Genomic DNA, 18806 nt, shown 5'->3' with positions numbered 1-18806 from the left:
TTTTAATGTTAAATGGTGGCCCACTTACACAGTTAATGTAGACTTTACCACCAGCCAGACACGCGCTCTTAAAAGGGAAATCTATCTTATGATGTCATGGAAGACGGAGACAACAGAGAGACAGATGGAAGAAAGAGAGGCAGGTGGTGTAAGAGGGAGAAAGAGGAAGATGAAGATTTAGTTTTCTTCACACAAGTAGTTGAAGAGAAGTTCATCCATTCAAATCTCACCTATTAATTAATATGAATGTTAATTTCCAAAGGATACTGGACCCAATTGATCAAATTCTGATTGCACAAGCGGTCAGTCACCAGCGTTTGTGACACGGTGTTTTAACGGTTTTATAACTGCTCTTTATGTTATATTAGACTGGAGAGAAATAGTTTTTTGGCCAGCGTGCATCACATAATCAACATGGAAGCTGCAATAAAAGAAGCAGCTTGGGTTTATTTTACTCCTTTCTCTAAAACACATTTAATGACATGGAATAACTAACGTACATGCATCTGTACCTCTTTGTGTTGTTTTACAGTTTGTCAGGTTTTTCCTTGTTTACCAACCCAACTCATATTATTACTGTATATTAACTCTGTAGGAAAAAGCTGGACACTTAAACTGACCCTGAGTTAGTTTGTTCTGGTCTTTCTGCTTCGTATTTCATCTTTTACCTAAAATCTTTAGTAGGATGACCACCAAGCAGCCCCTTACCTTGTTCTGCCGTTGTGCTATTTTATTTTGATCTGATATTTAGATTGTGCTGCTTAATAGTGTGGTAGATTAATTCCAGTATATGTACCACATAATTTAGCTAAAAAAATTATAATTTTTAATCATAACTGATAGGAATTTGCTTTAATGGAAATAATGTGATGGAAACTATGATTCTGGCTCAATCCTGACGTTTTTCTGTGCTTTATACATTGAAGATATTTAGTGTGAAACTGCCCCTTTAACAGTGACATTTTCTTACCTTCTGATTTCTCATTTCTCTGTGGCCCTCCCCTATTTTCTCTTTGCTGCCTTCCCCACACCCGTCTTTCCCCCACACATCTCTTCAGGTATGTGTATGAGCTCGAGGCCAGTACAGGAGGGGGGACTGGTGTGAGTGACAAATATGTTATACAAACTCCAGTCTCATGCCCAACTGGGATCCCACCTCCCCACAATGTGACAGTGCCAAGCCCCCACTCTATATCTCTCTCTTGGGCCCCTCCTGGTGAGTAGCAATCTAAATGAATACATAGAGAATTCACATGGATGGATGGATGGAGTAGCCAGATATCATTTTTGGTTTAATGTATTTAGTCGGAATCCAAATGACATTAGAGTCGACACTTTGTTTTGACCTTTGATGATCAAACTAACTTGTTTATGTTTGTTCATGGTAATTTATGTAAACTGGTGTGTTTTCTGTGATACCTAACAGTGATTAATCACATTTGTATCTCAGCTTATAATAAATTATTTCAGCCTGGGTGCAGCTGTGTCACATTTACATTTTGAAATTCAGACATTCAGACTCTGCAACCAAGTGGAATTTGTTAACACTGGGGGCCCTTTTTGTATATTTAATTTGTATATTTATTTAATTTGTATTATTCTCAGAGGAGCCCTGAGAATATTATTTTAAGAAAAATCTCAAAAGCAACTGGCCAAAATCTTTATACACTGCACAATAAAGTTGGTATTTTGGATGTATCATCAACCAATTTATTCGCTGATAATTACTTTTTTTTTGTGCATAAACTCAATGGTTCTTGGAAACCTTAAACAATAATTCTATAAAAAAAAGGGAATCCAGTAAGAAAATCAGTATTTCAGATGATTTCTAAAAAGGAAAACAAATTCTGTATTTACCATCCTGCAAACAAGAGGTCCAGAAAACACATGAGAAGAATTGGTTCCTATGCTGTTGTAACTACGCTTCCTGAAATTCTCAGAAAGTTAGTTAATGTGATACATACAGTAGGTTTTTCTTCAGAAAGTGATATTTTTAATGAACTTGAAAACAAACAAACAAACAAACAAAAAAAACTTGTACCCACTGTATTTAACTGACTGGTGAGAGTTTTCCTCCATTTGATGAATTTCTTCTTCAGATGTGAAGAGACAGAGTGGTCAGACAAAGACCCTGAGTAGTTTTCCATTCACCTTCTGGCCTTTTAGGACCAGAACACACACACACACACACACACACACACAGAGGCACATATGAGCACACACTTGGGGCTGAGTTTCATGCTTATGGGGCAGTGATTGTCTGCCCTAACCCATCTATCATTGACTATTACTCTCTCATTAGGCTGATTTCCTATCTCAGAAACTGCTTATAGGGCCAACTAGCATAGACACTTCACAGTGTGTGTGTGTTGATGGGGTTGTGCAAATTTTTGTTTCTGTATGTTGGTGTCTATGCTTATGTATGCATCATTATGTGTGCGTGCTTGTGTCCGTGTGTGTGTGTGTGTGTGTTTCTGTGTGCATGTCATCGTGGAGATATTTCCATAGGCAGGCCTATTCTATTGTCATTACTGGTTGATTTTAAAGGTGAGGAAATATCGGCTGGGTTCTCACGCTTGGTTAACTCCCTGAGCCCAGAGTCTGGAGTGTTTTCGACTTGTGTGTGTATGTTTGTGTATGTGTGCGTGTCTGACTCTCCGGTTCCTGCTATTGTGTTTACGTACATGCACATTTTGGTGTGTTCATATGCATACATTAACTGCCAAACATTGACGTATGGCTTTTTAAAAATCTTTCACTCTTCCTCTGTTGTGGTGTTTGCATTTCACGTGTGTGTGTGTTTGGGAGAAGGTGTTGTATGTGTACACTATATGGGTTTTTACACTATATACTGTGTACATTTGTGCATTTGCAATTGGGGCCATTGTGTGAAATAAGAAGTGTCAAAGGTGCTCATTGTTCTTTATTTTATATCAAAAATCAGCACAAATATTAATCCTTTATGGCCATTACACAGCATAGGTGGGCACCCCACAATCATTGGAGTCAGAAAACTTGAAACGTAACAAAAGATGCACATAAACGGTGTGAAACACTGCTTAAATCAGACGTACGCAAATGTTTGATTCAATCGATCAATCAATAGAAATTGTATTTATATGAAACTTTTTGTACAGATGTGCTATGCAGATCAGTGAAAGTGGAGCAATGGGTTCAAGTAAAAACGATCCAAGATAAAGAGTCAATAATGTCCATAAAACAGGATATAAAAACAAAAGAAAAAAATAAAAGTCTGAGATTATAAAACCTATGCACATGAATAAATGATTAAAGATAAAAATGAAGTTGTAATCAATGGATAAATGTTAAGAACACTAATTTAATTTGAAGCCGACGTCCAAACTATTGAAAAGCGCCAAGAAATCAAGCTCAAGTGTTTCTGGTCAAATAGCTCGCAGCTTTTCTGTTGAAGTCTTCGATTCATGACTTATTAAAAAACAGCTGAACATTTTGAGTACGTGGCTTCAATCCTAATTCTAGATTCAAACACACTAAGAAAAAATGTTCAGAAATGTTTGAGCTGGATGTCCGAGGACTTCTCTGACAAGTTGAGGTTATTCTACCACATTTCACAGCCCAACCCTCCACTTTTGAACTCAAGGACTCTTAAGATAATCAGCTTGATTCTGACTAAATAACTTGTGTATTTCAGATTCAAGACTTACGACAGGATGTTTGTGGTCTAACACCCAAAGAGAACATGTTGGGTTTTCCAATAGTTTAGCATCTTCTAAATATCTTTTTGGCCTTTTGGCTAATCCAGGGCTAAGATCGCACACTAGATGATTATTTTCATGCTTTTGTCATATGTACATGAGTATCTGTCAAAGCATGATAATAATATGTTATATGCACCCATCATTACAAAATTACAAAATAGTTTTTGCACTTACGAATGTTTCAAAAATGGCTAAAAGTTGTGGTTCACACTTGGTCCTCGTAGTCTGACAGTCCGCTGCTGGTAAGACCAGAATGTAAGCTTGTGTGTGTCTGGCTGCATGTGTGCATATGTGAGTTGGAGGGTGAATAATTGAAGTCCTTCATTTGTCTGGTAATCAGTTCATTCTCGAGATATCCAGAGTTCATGAATGTTGAATAACCCATCACAATACAGTAGCCTGAATTATGGAAAAACCTCCGGAGGGAATATTAACAAAGTCTAGGTGCGTGTGTGTGTGTATCCATGTGTGTGTTTTTGGATATCTACATGTGTGTGCTTTTGTCTGGTTGTGAGACTGTAATGCCAGGATTGTAAAGCCAGAAACTGTCAGTTTTTCGATGGAAATCTAAAAATCTGTATGCAGATATAGTGTTAGGCAACTATATACTTTAGTGCTGGCTGCTAAATACTTACATGACACTTAGTGCTTATATCCAACACAATTTAAGTTGCTGTTACTACTATTACTAACTACTATCTAATTTCTTAAAATTCTAAGGGTAAAGGATTTTTTTCCCCATTTTAATGAATTTCTTTATTTATTTACTCACTTTCTGACTACTGAAAACTAGTTCCATAAATGTGAGGTGCTCTTAAGAAGACGCGTCATGTCCAGCTTGTTGTCTCTGTTTGGGTTGAAGAAATGTTTCAGTTACACGTGTACTTCAGCAACCAACTCATGCTCCATTTTCACAGCACAACTCAGCAGCCGCCAGTCAGTAAACTACAACATCCTGTTAAAGCCAGAAAATGACAGACCCATAATGCGCGATGCTGGTCAAGATCTGCACCTAACTGTGACCGGTCTAGAGCCATTCACCCGCTACTACATCAGAGTGCAGGCCTGTCAAATTGGTAAGTATCTTAGCGTGAAAAATCCACCACCATCACAAATCTGTGGATGCTTGAGACGCTGTTAACTTTCACGGAGTAAATTCTGCAGAGTAGCTGAGGTATTTAAGGTACTGCCTCACTGCAGATATATTATACTGCTGTCCTGTGCCGAGACTCATACAACGGAGTCATTAGGGGGTAAAAGACGCTGTGGATGTGAGCTGCTAAAAATGTACGTATTTTGTAACAAAGTGTTGTGTTTTGCAGATGGGTGTGGAGTCGGGGAGGGGGTTTCAGTTTGGACTTTAGAGGCCGCCCCAGAAGGTCTGCAGTCCCCCACAGTAAAGGCAGCGGGGGCGAATGTCCTGGAGATCCACTGGTCATCCCCAGAAAAACCTAATGGACACATCACGTCTTATCATATACACCGGTAACAGAAACACACCAAAGGGGGCTAGAAAAATACATTTTGAGATTTTGACGGGTTAGGATAGTGTGCCTGCTAGTGCCACGACGTAGACTTCTGACCGGTCCAGGGTCTTGGACAATGACAGCTGGGATTTATTTTTTTCATAATAAGAGTAGAAAATGGTTCACGAAGAAAAGCATCTTGTTTTCTACTTTTCTACTCTTATTTTGACGTCTTATGATCACATAAGCAACATCCTTCGGGCGTTGGCCCCTGAGGTGTCGGAAAATCATTTCCTACAATGCTCTTCCACTAAGTATATATAGGCGCATTTATCGCACCCATCTCTGATGTAGAACCATTGTTACATATTCACAAACCAAAGTGTCCTCACATTATCTGCTCATTCAAATAGTACATCCCACACACATACTGTACGTACGGAACATATACAATCGAAGTCTTGTTGATGTGTCTGCAGGCGAGTGTCTTGCAACCAGCCTACCAGTCTGTGTGCACGCTGAAGGTCGTGGTCTGCTTGTTGACCAGAGAGTGTGTGATCTGTATGCAGGGTCAGACCGGGCTAAGCCCTTTAAGTCCTCGGGAAACACACATTAGCATAGCAACACACACACACCTCTACACCTGGTATGATCAGACTCAGGCAGACAGGGGCTTGAATAAAATACGAAAATCTCTCTTTTTGTCTCTCCCGCACACACCTGAAACCCTACGTACCCACAGAGAAAGGGGCTTACCGAGACATCGGGGTGCTTGCATCAGCCAGTGACTCACACATGATGTTTAAGGCGTGATGATACATTTCTTAGATCAGGTCCACGTAAACCGAGTGCACTTGTTGTCAGTCCTCTCAAGGACTAAAATATAGTAAAACACTTGGAAAAACATCTGAGAATAACTTTGCCCTGCTTTTCATGTTGCACTGCACATAAGTGCAGCTTGTCACATAATACAGAAAGAGAGTAATGGACATGTTTGCAGTTTCCTGGTGTTGTCCCTCAGATGCTCATGAAATGTGATCTGATCTTCAGCAAAGTCACGAATATCAACAAACACAATATTTCTAAGCCAAAAACACAAAGCAGTCCTCATCTTTCATGTCTCTATTGAACACACCCAATGAGCCTACAAATGACTAACTGCAATTGGAATTGCTACTTCTGAGCTTTAGCTTACAGACATCCGCCCTGACATTATCCTGTTCGATACCTCGATAAACTTGGGAATTCATTTTCCCGTCCACTATGGCAGGTGGTCCGGGTCCAGAGGCAGCAAAGCAGCCCCAAATCCTGATGTTGTTGGGATGATGTTTTCATGTTGGTGTGTGGTTCTTACTGGTCGGTGCTTTTTACCACACGCACATTGTTAGGCGTTCTGCCCGACAAGTCTACCTTTGCTTCATCTGTTCAGGAGACATTTTCCCAGTAGTTTGTGGGGCGTCACGGTGGTCATCACTGCTGCGATGTTGTTTTTTTCAGAGTTGAGGTGATCTGACATGGAGCCATGAAAGATCATGACTTTAGCGAAGATCGGATCATGTTTCATGACCAATTTATGCAGAAAACCTTTTTCTTGTGACCCTAAGAGTGGTTTAAGAAAAAGATTTCATGCATCCTATATTAATTTTAAATCAATAAAGAGTATGCTATGATATAAAATTAAATTAAGATGAATCGCTAATCTGAGTATTTATTTCATTGAAGGCGTCCATTAGGAACAGAGGAGGAACTGTTGGTTTTCATCTGGTCAAGTGGGCCACTTGAATTTTATGATGCGAGCCCTGCCCTGCGACCTTTCAGCTACTTCCAGTACAGGGTCCGAGCCCACAACTCTAAAGGCTCAGTTCTGAGCCAATGGGCCTTAGTCCAGACCTTACAGGCAGAACCTCAAGACATGCCCCCTCCTGGTGCCATTCCCACTGGTGAGTTCACCATGTCTAGGAAGATTTCAATGCTCTCGTATTGAAACACTGTGACAGTCCCACGTGCTGTGTGTTTTGACAGGTGGACACTCAGTCCATCTGAAATGGAGAGAACCGGGACAGCCCAACGGTCTAATTTCCCACTATAGATTGGTTTACAAGAAGCACCAGCAGGACCCAACACTCAACTCAACTACTGTTACTGCTGTCACTGTAGAGGTAAATGTACACACACACACACACAAACAAACAGTCAATGCCAGATAATTTTAGCATGAATGTATCTTTGAGTTTATTCCTTCCAACTATGTATATGTAATGTGTGTGACTGTGTGACACTGTTTCTATTATCATTTGTGATGCATGTGAAGAAATGTGGACACTACCTGTGGTGCTGGTGCCATCTGTTTGCCAGTGAGGAGCCTGAACACACACACACACACACACACACACACACACTGCTTGTGGCCAGCTATTCTCCAGGATGCTCCCAACAATTGTGTGCCATCCCTGATAGTCTAACACAGGGAATAACTATAAGCAAAAGCCCTCCGACTGAATACACACACACATGCCCTGCACACAGACTAACAACATGTATTGTGCACACACACATACAAACACACACACAGATATTACTGTTTAAAACTGCCATCTCTTCTAAATAAGAGTTGGCAGCTCAGTAAGCAGGCTAAGTTCACCCAGAGCTGCAATGAAATATTCGCCAACGGTGGCCAGCATCCTGTCTGCAAGCCACCACACACCTGAAAGTGTGTGTGTGTGTTTGTGCATGTGCATTGTTATCTGAAACTCATCTTGTGTAATTCAACTTGCAGAAGTTATAATTTTCAAAAAAATATGCCGGTGCAACAATACAGGAAAAGAAGGGACACATGAACCAAACTTACCAAATGGAAATTAACATGATGAACAGTATTGGAAAACCCGGTGAAGTACTAGAAAGCAAAAGATTAAAAAGACAGAGCAGAGAACAATGGAGAGAGAGAGAGAGAGAGAGGTGAAGTGGAGTTGAACAGAAAAGACAAGTGAAGGAATACATGGGGGCAAGACAGAGTGACAGACTGGTGGAGGAGGGTGTGGAGAGTGAAAAAGGGTAAAGAGGTAGAAGTATAGATCTATATTCTGTCCATACTAGTGGCCTCTTCTCCCTCGCTGACCTTTGGCTTGTCACTCATAATTAATACAAGATGTAAATGGAGACCTTTCACCTTCTCATTGATATGGAACACTTTGTGTTTGTGTGTGTGTGTGTGTGTGGGTGTTTGAAAGGCTCATTGACATGGCATAGACTTATTTCACTGGCGGTCATTTGTCACACGGTTGCCTTTAACACACACACACACACAAACACACACACACACACACTGTTGTTTCAGACTACAGAAAGAAAATTAGAAAGTTCCCAAAAAACATGAAGAGAACAGGCCACGTTAGGATTTTGCATTTGTGTCATGAGTTGTGTTGCTTAGCAACATTAAGCCAAGAAATATTTTTGTGACATTCAATAGATTTAGTTTGACAGTTGATTTGAGGAGATAGTCATCACACATTAATATTAAAACAATGAGGAAATTTTTTTTTTAATAAAGTCATGTTGACATTTATCTGCTGAGGAGAGTTGGACGATTCAAACCTCCTGGGTTCTTTCGCACAGGTATGAAAACCTGATGCGTCCCACAGATGCCATGCGATGCATTATCAATAAATTATCCGGCTTTCACGGGGTTTTTTGAGTCTTAGAAAAAAACACCCATTGACCCCAGTAAGTAGAAATTCAAATTCCAAAATCCAGGCCGACTTCGTTCTTGTTCAGTAGCATGTCATGCAGTTCAACTGCTTTCTCGATTGATGCCGATTGTAGATTTGACAAAAAGTAATTGATGTTACTTCGATTTCGTTCGATTGCACTTGTTTATGAACATCAGAGAAACGGTTTCAAGGTTGTAGAACACTGTACATGCCCTACTGAGTGGGTAAAACTTCTCCACATTTGTGGATTTTCCAAAACCCTGAATGTCCCCTGTATATACTTTTTCCCCCCATAACATTTCTCAGGTTTGTATGTATCGCTGTGCGTGCGTGTGTGTGTATGTGTCTATGCCCATTTGTGTATGTTTGTGTGTGCGTTGAGCTCAGGCTGGGCTGGGAACCCTGCTCTGTGCCAGCTTGGCTGATTAATGGGGTCGTCATGGCAATTGGACGGAATGAGGGTACGATGCGCAGGCGGCCTGCCTCACTAGACCCCTACACGCCGCCTGGCACACACACAGTCTCTGACACACACTCTCCATGCAGTGCACCTTTCTGACAGACATGTTAGTCACTCACACAACCCAGTCAGGTCGTCATTTTTGCATCGTGCTTCCTTAACTTCTGTTCAACGTCTGCTTTGAATTTCTCTCTGTGTCTTTCCCTCCTTTTTTCGCCTCTTAGCACTTTTGTTGATTTCCATTTGCATCCCTCCAACTTTTCCATCGGTCTGCCACCTCCACACCACTTTAGTCTAGCATGAATAAGTGTGCTCTCGCTTATTCCTGTTCAGTTTCAGCGGGAAACTCAAATTCCACCATTTCTGTCATGCGCTTACAATCTTCTTCGTGCCTCCAAACAATCTTCTCCTTCTTGTGTGTTTCACCCTTTTTTTTTCTTCCATCACTACTCTCCCCTTTCCTCTGTAATCTCTGCCTCATTTTCCTTTACATCCTTTAATTTCCATCCTCGTCATACTTCCATCCCACTCTCCTTTCCATTGGTTCTCTTCTGTAACTCTTCTGCCATCTTTCTCATTTTCACCCTTCACTAGATCCCCTGCATCTTATTCAGCTCCTCTTGCTCAATTTGCACCTCCTTTCTCTTTTACATTACATCACTAAATCTTTTCCTCTGTTGTACATTTTTCACTGATCTCTTTTCCCTCCATCCACTGTTCCTGCCCCCTGTATTTCCCCGTCTACCACCTCCCTTTCTCCTCCTTTTCTCTTCTGTCCTTTCCTCCCTCCCTTGGCTCTTCCAGATGTTACACTGTGGCCCTTGGGATCATTGATGAAGGGGGACCATGTGCATATGTGTGTGTGTGTGTTATAACCTATGTGGATGCATATGTCTGAATGTGGTTGTATGTGTGCCTGTGTGCATGCATGAAATTTTTTGCATGTGCAACAGTGTGCGTGTGAGTGTGTGTGTGTGTGTGTGTGTGTACGTGCGTTGTATTAATACATCCCATTGATCAGAGCAGGACCCCTGACAGTCATCATCCCTGAGAACCATCTGGCCGACGCCTGACGCTCCCTCACCCAAACACAAGCTGACACCCTATTAATCTGCTACCACCATGCATACATACTTGCGTGTGTGTATGTGCGTGTGTGTGTGTGTTTGTGAATGAGTGAATCTGTGAGAGTGTGTGGAAGAGTGTGTGCAATGCCTGTGCAAGGAGTTTATGCGTAGAGTATTTTTGCTATGTTTCTGTGTGCATGTATGCGTGTGTGTGTGTGTGTGTGAGAATATGTTTCAGAACCAAACCATGCACACACGCAGACACACGCCAACGTGTACACGCACCATTCTGCATCCGCCAACAACAGCCGGCGCTGAAGGGAGCTGAAGGGTGCTTGGAAATTAAGGTTATTACACAAATTGAGCCATATGGTCTAAATATTTCAGAGCTGAAATTTACTAGGCAATAAAAATGGCCCCTACCTCGGTAATGGTGTAAATTACAGCTTAACCACCAGCGCTAATGATGTCCTTCTGTACGCCCCGTAACCAACCGTACATGAAGGACACATTGTTTAAAAAATACCCCAGGAAAAGCAAAAGAGCGGGTGAGAGAGAGAGAGAGAAAGAGAGAAAGAGAGAGAGGGAAAAAAGTGAGGAAAAGAGGAAGAAGGGATAAAGTGAGCAGGGCTAAGAGAGAAGCCAAGGAGGTGAATGAATAAGAGAGATAAAGAGAAAGAGAGTGATTAATACGGAGAATGGAGAACAGGAACTAAAGAGAGAGAGAGAGACAGAGCTAGCAGCATGTTTACAATCTGTTAGTTTACCATTAAGAGCCCGTCAGAGAGTACGGGAGAGGGCCAGCCGGCAAACTGTGTCTCCAAGCCGACATGAGGTTCACTGTGTGTGTGTGTGTGTGTGTGTCACCCGCACAGTCAGAACGTGCTTATCCAGGCATGTGCTGCTAAGTATCGACATGTTATCAGAAAATGTGGTAGATGTGAATGGTCTGCAGGGTTGATTGATGAGTTTGGGCGTTAAACACATGGTGCAAACACGTAGCATTTATTCAGATGCATTGTTTATGTATTTATGCTTTGATTTCAGACTGGCACGTTTTTACCTGCTTACATGTAGAGCGGAGACTTGGGCCTCAGGGAATATAGTTTAGCACACGTGTTTGCTGATTGATACGTGAATTTTGAAACCCATTCTGCTGATTAGCCACTGCATAAATGTTTCTGATTGATGCCACGTTTGCTTCAGGGCAGCAGCTGGTCAGCTTTGTCTTAGCATGAGGAAGTATACTGGCGACCTTACCCTGGCAACAAGAAAGGCCAGAAAGCATCACAAAAAATGTCGAATTATAGGAAATGGGAAGTGGACGTCTGTTGCGTGACGCAGGAGCCTTCTTGTGAGGCTTCCTCTGCCTTTCTGTTGGTGTGTTGGAATCTGGGTTTCTGAAAAGCTTTGCCACAGTAGGTCAGTAGAAGGAATCCGCCTTACTCGGCCATATCATTATTTGCTTTTTCAAATACTGTTGCCTGCTATTGCGACTTTTTTTCTGGCCCAGGTTTCATAATCTTTACCTTTGCCAATATCCATCAAATTTGCCTGTGTAATATTATCAACCTGCAGTCAATTAGTTTCACATCATGAAAAGCTACGTGGTAAATGTACTTAGTTTCATGACCTTTAGATATTTCAGAATGCTAAAAGAAGAATAGTCAGGTTTTCCTCCTTTGTGACAACATGGATTGAAAATTCAACTGACCTGCTTTAGCCATGTTAAACAGCTCAGAAAAGTACCAAAAAACCCGGACCGGACAACAACTTTACTGCACTTGTTGCTTTCAGACTGCTCTTATTTTATGGTGAGTCGTCCTCTTGGCATCACTTAACCACAAAGAGAATAGAGAGTGACCAGGCGAATAGGAATGACGAGGCTGTGCCCTTGCTCTCAGTGGCACCCTTTAACAAGAGACAAAGGAGTGGAGGGATAAGAGAAATGCAGCGCTGAGTGCACGGAGGGTGAGGAGAGAGACATGAGGAGGTTGAGATGGGAGGAGGAGACAGGTGAAGAGAGGGAAGAAGGATTAGAAGAGAGCATGAGGAGACTCAGATGCAGAGTTCATTAGGCCCTCGGCCTATCAGACCCCTTAGTTAGAGGTCTCCAACTCTGATTGGAGGGCCCTCAGCATTCTGCATAAACAGCCGAAAAATCAGGCTGCAACACTCCCACTCCTCCTCACTGGAATGCTTCTCTCTGTCTCCTCATCTCCTTCCATCACTCCATACTTCTCAGCCCTCCCTCCATCTCCACATTTCCATCTGGGATTTCTCTTTCACAAATTACAGCTTTTATGTTATTCTTATCCACCATCTTTGCCCGCCTACATCCCCTCGTCTTCGGTCTCTCTCTCACTTCACAGAGTTTGTTTTTTCCAAGACAGTTTATATTCCCCTATTTCCTCTGTCTTCCTTTTATTTTTCTGCTCTCTAACTCCTTTTCGCTCAGTAATGGCAGGGTTGGTGTTATTGTGTGTCCGTCTGTGAAGAGGCTACACCATTCAATGTAGTGTTCTCCACTTTTCTTAATGGGCGTGGAGTGCTGCAGCCATGGGACGATGGTCATCACACAAGGAATGCTGAGGGTGTGTGAGTGTGTGTAACACAGAAGAAAAGAGTTCAGTATATTTATGACAACTGAGTCGCAAGTGTGTGTGTGTGTGTGTGTGAGGACACTAAACTCCTAAGTGTTTCTTTAGGAAGTGGGCCAAATTTGGACCATAGTGAGGAGGAGGGGTCCCTGCCACTCCGTATGCCTGATACTGTCTCACAGCCGGAACATGAGTTTTCGTGTTTATATCTGGTTTAAAGATGTGCAGCTAAAAAAATAACATTGTGTGAAAAGTTTTATTTTTTAAATTCAGTTTAAACAGTGAAACTCAATACTGAAACACAATATTTTTATATTTTGAGATACGGGATTATTGGTTTTCATGAGCTGCATGCAGTAATCATCAGAATTAAAAAAAAACAAAAAAACAAGGCTTTAAATAGTTCACTTGACATGTTTTCCTTCTCATTTTTGAGTTAAGTTAGTGAGGTTATGATGCCAAATTTTTAACAACAAACATTTGAAGTTTTTTACCTTGGAAAGTTCACCCGCTTTCTTAAAAATCCAATTCACCTTAACTGAACTTTACCAGTTTAGTGAAATTGCTTTCAACATCAGTTTGAGTTTTGAAAATGTAGAACTCGTCCAGGTCCTTGCGATGAAACAGTTCACTTAAGTTAATGGGAACTACTTCTCCTTCCGATGGGAGGTTTTTGTAAATGCACTCTGTCAATGTTTGAGCCACTGAGAACAGTGTTGTCCTTAAACATGGAAATTGTAGAGTGTGATAACATGTCTGAAAAGGTTGACGAGACGAAAGACAGACTTCTGGCGAGAGAGTGGGATCTTAGACAGTAATAGCATTATCCAGGTATCATTTCATCATTTCAAGTTAAAAAGGCCCCAAGTCAAGTACTATAACTTGAAATTCTGACAACATCAAAATTTCATTAAATGGTAAATGGTCTGCACTTGTATAGCGCTTTTCCACCTATTGGTACTCGAATCCCTTTATGCTGCTTCTCATTCGCACTCACACTCACACCGATGGGGGAGCTGCTCACAGCTGGCCAACGCTCACCAGGAGCAACTAAGTTGGGGTGCGCTGTCTTGCCCAAGGACACCGCGACATGTGACCGGAGGAGCAACCAACAACTGCGGGATTGGTGGATTAACTATAGCAGCTTTGTTGATTCTACTAAATTTGTGTGTTTTACAGTGTGTAAGCATTTGGTAACTGAGGGGAATGTTTTCTTTAGTATTGACGGTAACTTTTACACATCAAGTGAAATGTTGAAATGTCTTGACCAAATAATATTTTTCCTTGTTTTGTTTAGTTAGAATTTTTCTTTCTGGGTGTTATTTTGCTGACGTGACCTGCGTAATGAAATAAAGCTCAAATAACACTGCAGGTATAGACAGACATATGCTCAGTCATTTCAGCGCAACATATCTGTGGATCTATGGAAGCACACAGTGTCTCACTTGCCAGAATTTGTCCACTGGTCTCACATCGCCCACGTGCACACACACACACACACCCACACACACACATAAACACCAAATACGCTGTTCCTGGGGTCTAGAACAGCCAAAACCAATCATGGCTGTCGGTGTGAAGTAGGCATGTCTGTTCCAGACCCCTGCAGTCCCTCTCTACGTCTGTGCTGGCCATAGACAAAACATGTGCCTAATGGCACTTTGCATTTTTCTGTGTGTGTGTGTGTGTGTCACACAAACGGCAGTAGCCTGTGTCAGGGTTTGTCTAACGTGCACTGACTAGCAGGGACACCCATGCAGGGCATTTGTGCCAACAGCATTGAATTAGGCATGCACACATAAATACGTGCACACATGCACACACGAACTTGGCTGGAGAGCTTGGCATGGGGCGCGAGAGAGCAGCGTGGGGTGCACTGGCTCACCTCAGAAACCTCCAAAAACAATTAACTGTCCTCGCAGCTCTAGTCGGGCCGCAGCTTTCACCAATAGACTGGACTGAAATTTTGATTTGAGTTTAGCTTCAGTGAGGTGAGTAGAATTGAATCGTGGCTGATTAAAGCAGCCTAACAACATGGTGAGAGACCTCAGAGCAGAGAGATGGTCTGTTTGGAGCAACACCCCCAAGCCAGACCAGGTGGACCACATTCACATGGCTCTTTCATGATGTTGGACACTCGCTTTACTTCTACTTGCCTGTGTGTGTGTGTGTGTGAGCTAGACAAAGAAAGAGTGCGTGTGTATGTGCTTGCATGTGCGTAGCCATATGCTAATATTGGTCCATCTCTCCGTCTCTTGTCTCTCTGCAGGGCCTGGTGTTGGGGCCTTTTTGAGATAATCAGCATAATTCTTTTGACAAATACACATGGTTATTCTTAATTAGTATCACACACTGTCCCCCCGGCCGCACAATGCCTCTCCACCTGAATATCACACACACAGATGTGCAGTTGCGCGCGCACACACACACACACACACACACACACACGCTTTTAGGGACACGTGGGTACAAAACAAGATGCATGCAGATGTTGTCTTGTTAGGATACGTGCAAATCTCCAGCATAAAAACCGCTATTGCTACACGTGCACAAGGTTCAGGGAGCACATGGGCACGCTGTCCATTTTGTACAGGATGCGCATGCAGAAACACACACACACTGTTGTAGCTCAGCTCACACCCCAAAAGAGAAGACAGAACGAGGAACTAAAACATTGAATAGATTGCCTCCCTGCATTCAATGCTAAATTGTGTTGAACCATGTAAGATCTGAGGGCGCTTTAATGTATAAATGAGCAAGACCTCTTCCTGTCTCTTCTTTCCTTATCATTGTCTCCCTTTCTATCCTTCGGTCTTGTTTACATTTTATCTCCTTTACATCCCCCAACCACCACCTCTCGCTCTCCAGTTCTCGCTCCCCCCTCTGTTCTTTTGCATTTGCCGTGATTAACTGGTGACTTTGATCATCTGCACATGCATGCAGATGTTCATGCACGTTGATTTTAGTTTGACAAGAACCTTTTCTGCCTCTCACATCTTACAGTGTAGCTGTTCTTGTACTTTTCTGGTCTGCATAGCTTCGACGTACTTTTCAAAAAATTCTTAAAAGAAGAATTATTTTTCATAGTTTTTACTGTTTAGCAAAAAGCATGAATCTTACACTAGTCCCTTAAATACCTCTTGCCATACTGTGATAGTATAACTCCCGCCCTTAAATTGGTCGGGAAGCATGAATTGATTTGTATCCAACCCAGTTTTGTAAGAGCTCTGTTTGGTTTTCCACACGTCTAAGAAACTGCAAATTGAAGAGAGCGTGCACAAAAGAAATCTTGTGAATCGAATGTAGAAATTTCCAAACTCCAGTGTGTTTATCTTCACAGCAAAGGTCAGGAGCCATTACATTTTCTTTACTGCTGTGGAAGGTAGTATTTCCCACATAGTTTCTCATATATGTGTTTGCATCCTGATTGTTTCCTGTATTATGTGCATAATAATAATAATAAGACTTAAAATGTTTGTTTTCTGTGTGAGCGTGTTTGTGTCTGCATTCGTGTGTGTATGAGAGAAATGGTTATTGAGGGAGCTGTTAATGTAACTTAATAGTGGTGTGTTCAGTGTTACACCTTTTGATTACTGCTTGTCTGCGTGCGTGTGCGTGCGTGCAATTGGCAGGCTGAGGTGGTAAATTTCATAGTGTGTTTTTGAGGTTGTGTGGTGGAACTTTACTTCTGTACCGTCGTAGTGAGGACATTTGACATTGTGAGAACATTTTAAGCCACACACACTTCGTGGGACTGTTTGGGGGGTGAAGACTTGGTTTTAACGGTTGAGGTGAAAATGAAGTCTTAGTTGTGATGGTTAAGGTCGGGGTAAAGGGGATACGAAGTGCATTATGTCAATGAGTGTCCTCACAGCTACACCGAGACCAACGAGTGTGTGTGTGTGTGTGTGTGTGTGATGGCGAGAGGAGGCTGTTAATGTGGTGTGTTTCAGTGATAAAGTGTTTGAATGTATTGCCATCTAGAGGCGTGTAGCAGAGTCTCCATGCTCCTATAAAAGCTGCCAGTGCCAGATGCTGCTATTGACAATGTGCATATGTTAACCGCTTTATAGGCCACATGCCTCACATATTTCACTGGCTTTTAAGGTAGAGAGATCTCTCATTCGCGCTCACTTAATCTGTCTCTCCCTTTTGCCACATCTATCTTTTTTTTTCTCTCCCACTTTAGCTTTCTCCTCTTTTTTTTTTTTTGAACCATTCACTTAATCTCTCTCTTCATCTTCCTCTTTCTCTCACACCCTCGTCCCTCAAGATTTCTGTTCATCCCATATTAACTTACGCACTCGTACTTCTTTCTACCCTCCTTTTCGAATTCTCCATCCTGTCTTACTTGCGTATACTACTTTTCATCCTCTTCTTTTCTTTCACTTTTTATTTCTCACTCCCTCCGCCCCTTCGTCTATCTTTCTCCACCCCTGGGTCGCTCTCTTTAGCTCCCTCCCTCCCTCTCTCTACTGAGAAGTGCTGTGATTTGCAGGAGGATTTAGCTTGTGTCTAGGTGTCTGGGGGCTTATTAATCCTATTTTACTGTGGATGAAAAACACGTCGGCACCCCCAGACATGAAAACAGTGAATACAAGCATTCTGGTTGTTGTTCAGACAGTTCATCCTCGGTGCCATGCTATGCTGATTTGTCAGGGTTTTCATTTGATTCAGTTTGAATTGGAACCTTTTTGATCCTCTTGCTGCTTTACTGAAGTCGGTTGCCAGTTAATCTCCTTACATATGCTGGCTTATGTAAAAACATACAGTCCTGAACAAACGGTTTGAAAACAAACTGCGAGCTCGACACATAAAAAAAAAAACAAAAAACTGCCTCCTGTGTTGGAAATGCATTCGTAGAAGAAATGTGTCCACGCAAAGAGAGAGAAGAGGAAGCATCACCTGCACAGAGGCTTGAAAGCTCACAGCCATAAACAAACAGACAAACAGGCAACATCCTGGAGCCTAGTGCTCCCTCACTACCATGTCATCGCCCGCCAGGGCCTTTTGAAACAACAGTGTGTCTCTTATCAATTAGTAAATGGGGCTCCCACTATATCACACACACATACACACTGCCCCTGTGTATGCCAGCATGTTGGGCTGGGTCCCACTGCCTAAAGATACTGGCAGACACACTGCGCCCCGTGCCTGTCTGTTTCTGTGCATGTGATATGAAAGGGTGCATGTGTGACATAAATACCCAATCTGGAAGCTTTGAATGTGCCCATAAGGGATGGCCGTCTGTCTGCCAGTCTCTCTCTGTCTCTGCCACTTCTCTGGTGTCTACTCACTTCGCCGTGGCAGAGCCTGTATGTTGAAATGTTGATATCACAAATCCCATGTCACGTCATCTCTGCTCGCCATTGTTTCAGTGTTTAACTCCTCTTTTTTAATGTGTAATGCATCGGTTTTATTCAGGCGGAGTTTGAGTATCTAATGTCCTGAGGGTTTCTCTCTTTCCGCTTTAACTCTTTTTCCTTCCTTTTTTTTCTACTCTTTCCAATCCTCTGTTTGTTTCCTTTCCTCGCTCTGATGCCTGTGTCCTACTTTCACATGCTATTCCTTTTCCTTTTTATTCTAGTTTTCATTCCATCTCTCTATATTTACACATAACTTGTTTTCTCTTTCAGGGGTCAGTCCTAGAAGCTACAATCTACGGTCTTGAACCGTACACTCAGTATAGTCTACGTGTGGAAGCTGTGAACCAGGCAGGTGGGTTAAATAGGATCTGCAGCTCATTTAAGACATCAGGGATAA

General features: G+C 42.1%; 1 protein-coding gene across 1 annotated transcript in view; it reads left to right on the top strand.

Moving 5' to 3' along the window:
* The window catches only part of ush2a (Usher syndrome 2A (autosomal recessive, mild)), a 190351-nt gene that overhangs the window by 155434 nt on the left and 16111 nt on the right, over nucleotides 1-18806 (top strand). The window contains exons 69-74 of the mRNA XM_067488984.1: nucleotides 1059-1216; nucleotides 4658-4816; nucleotides 5063-5225; nucleotides 6929-7146; nucleotides 7229-7365; nucleotides 18680-18761. Of these exons, the coding sequence (XP_067345085.1) occupies nucleotides 1059-1216; nucleotides 4658-4816; nucleotides 5063-5225; nucleotides 6929-7146; nucleotides 7229-7365; nucleotides 18680-18761 (917 nt within the window). The remainder of the gene's footprint in view (nucleotides 1-1058; nucleotides 1217-4657; nucleotides 4817-5062; nucleotides 5226-6928; nucleotides 7147-7228; nucleotides 7366-18679; nucleotides 18762-18806) is intronic.

This window comes from Channa argus, chromosome 2, assembly GCF_033026475.1.
Source record: "Channa argus isolate prfri chromosome 2, Channa argus male v1.0, whole genome shotgun sequence".
In the NCBI taxonomy this organism is placed as follows: domain Eukaryota; kingdom Metazoa; phylum Chordata; class Actinopteri; order Anabantiformes; family Channidae; genus Channa; species Channa argus.
This window is presented reverse-complemented; position numbering and strand designations above follow the sequence as displayed.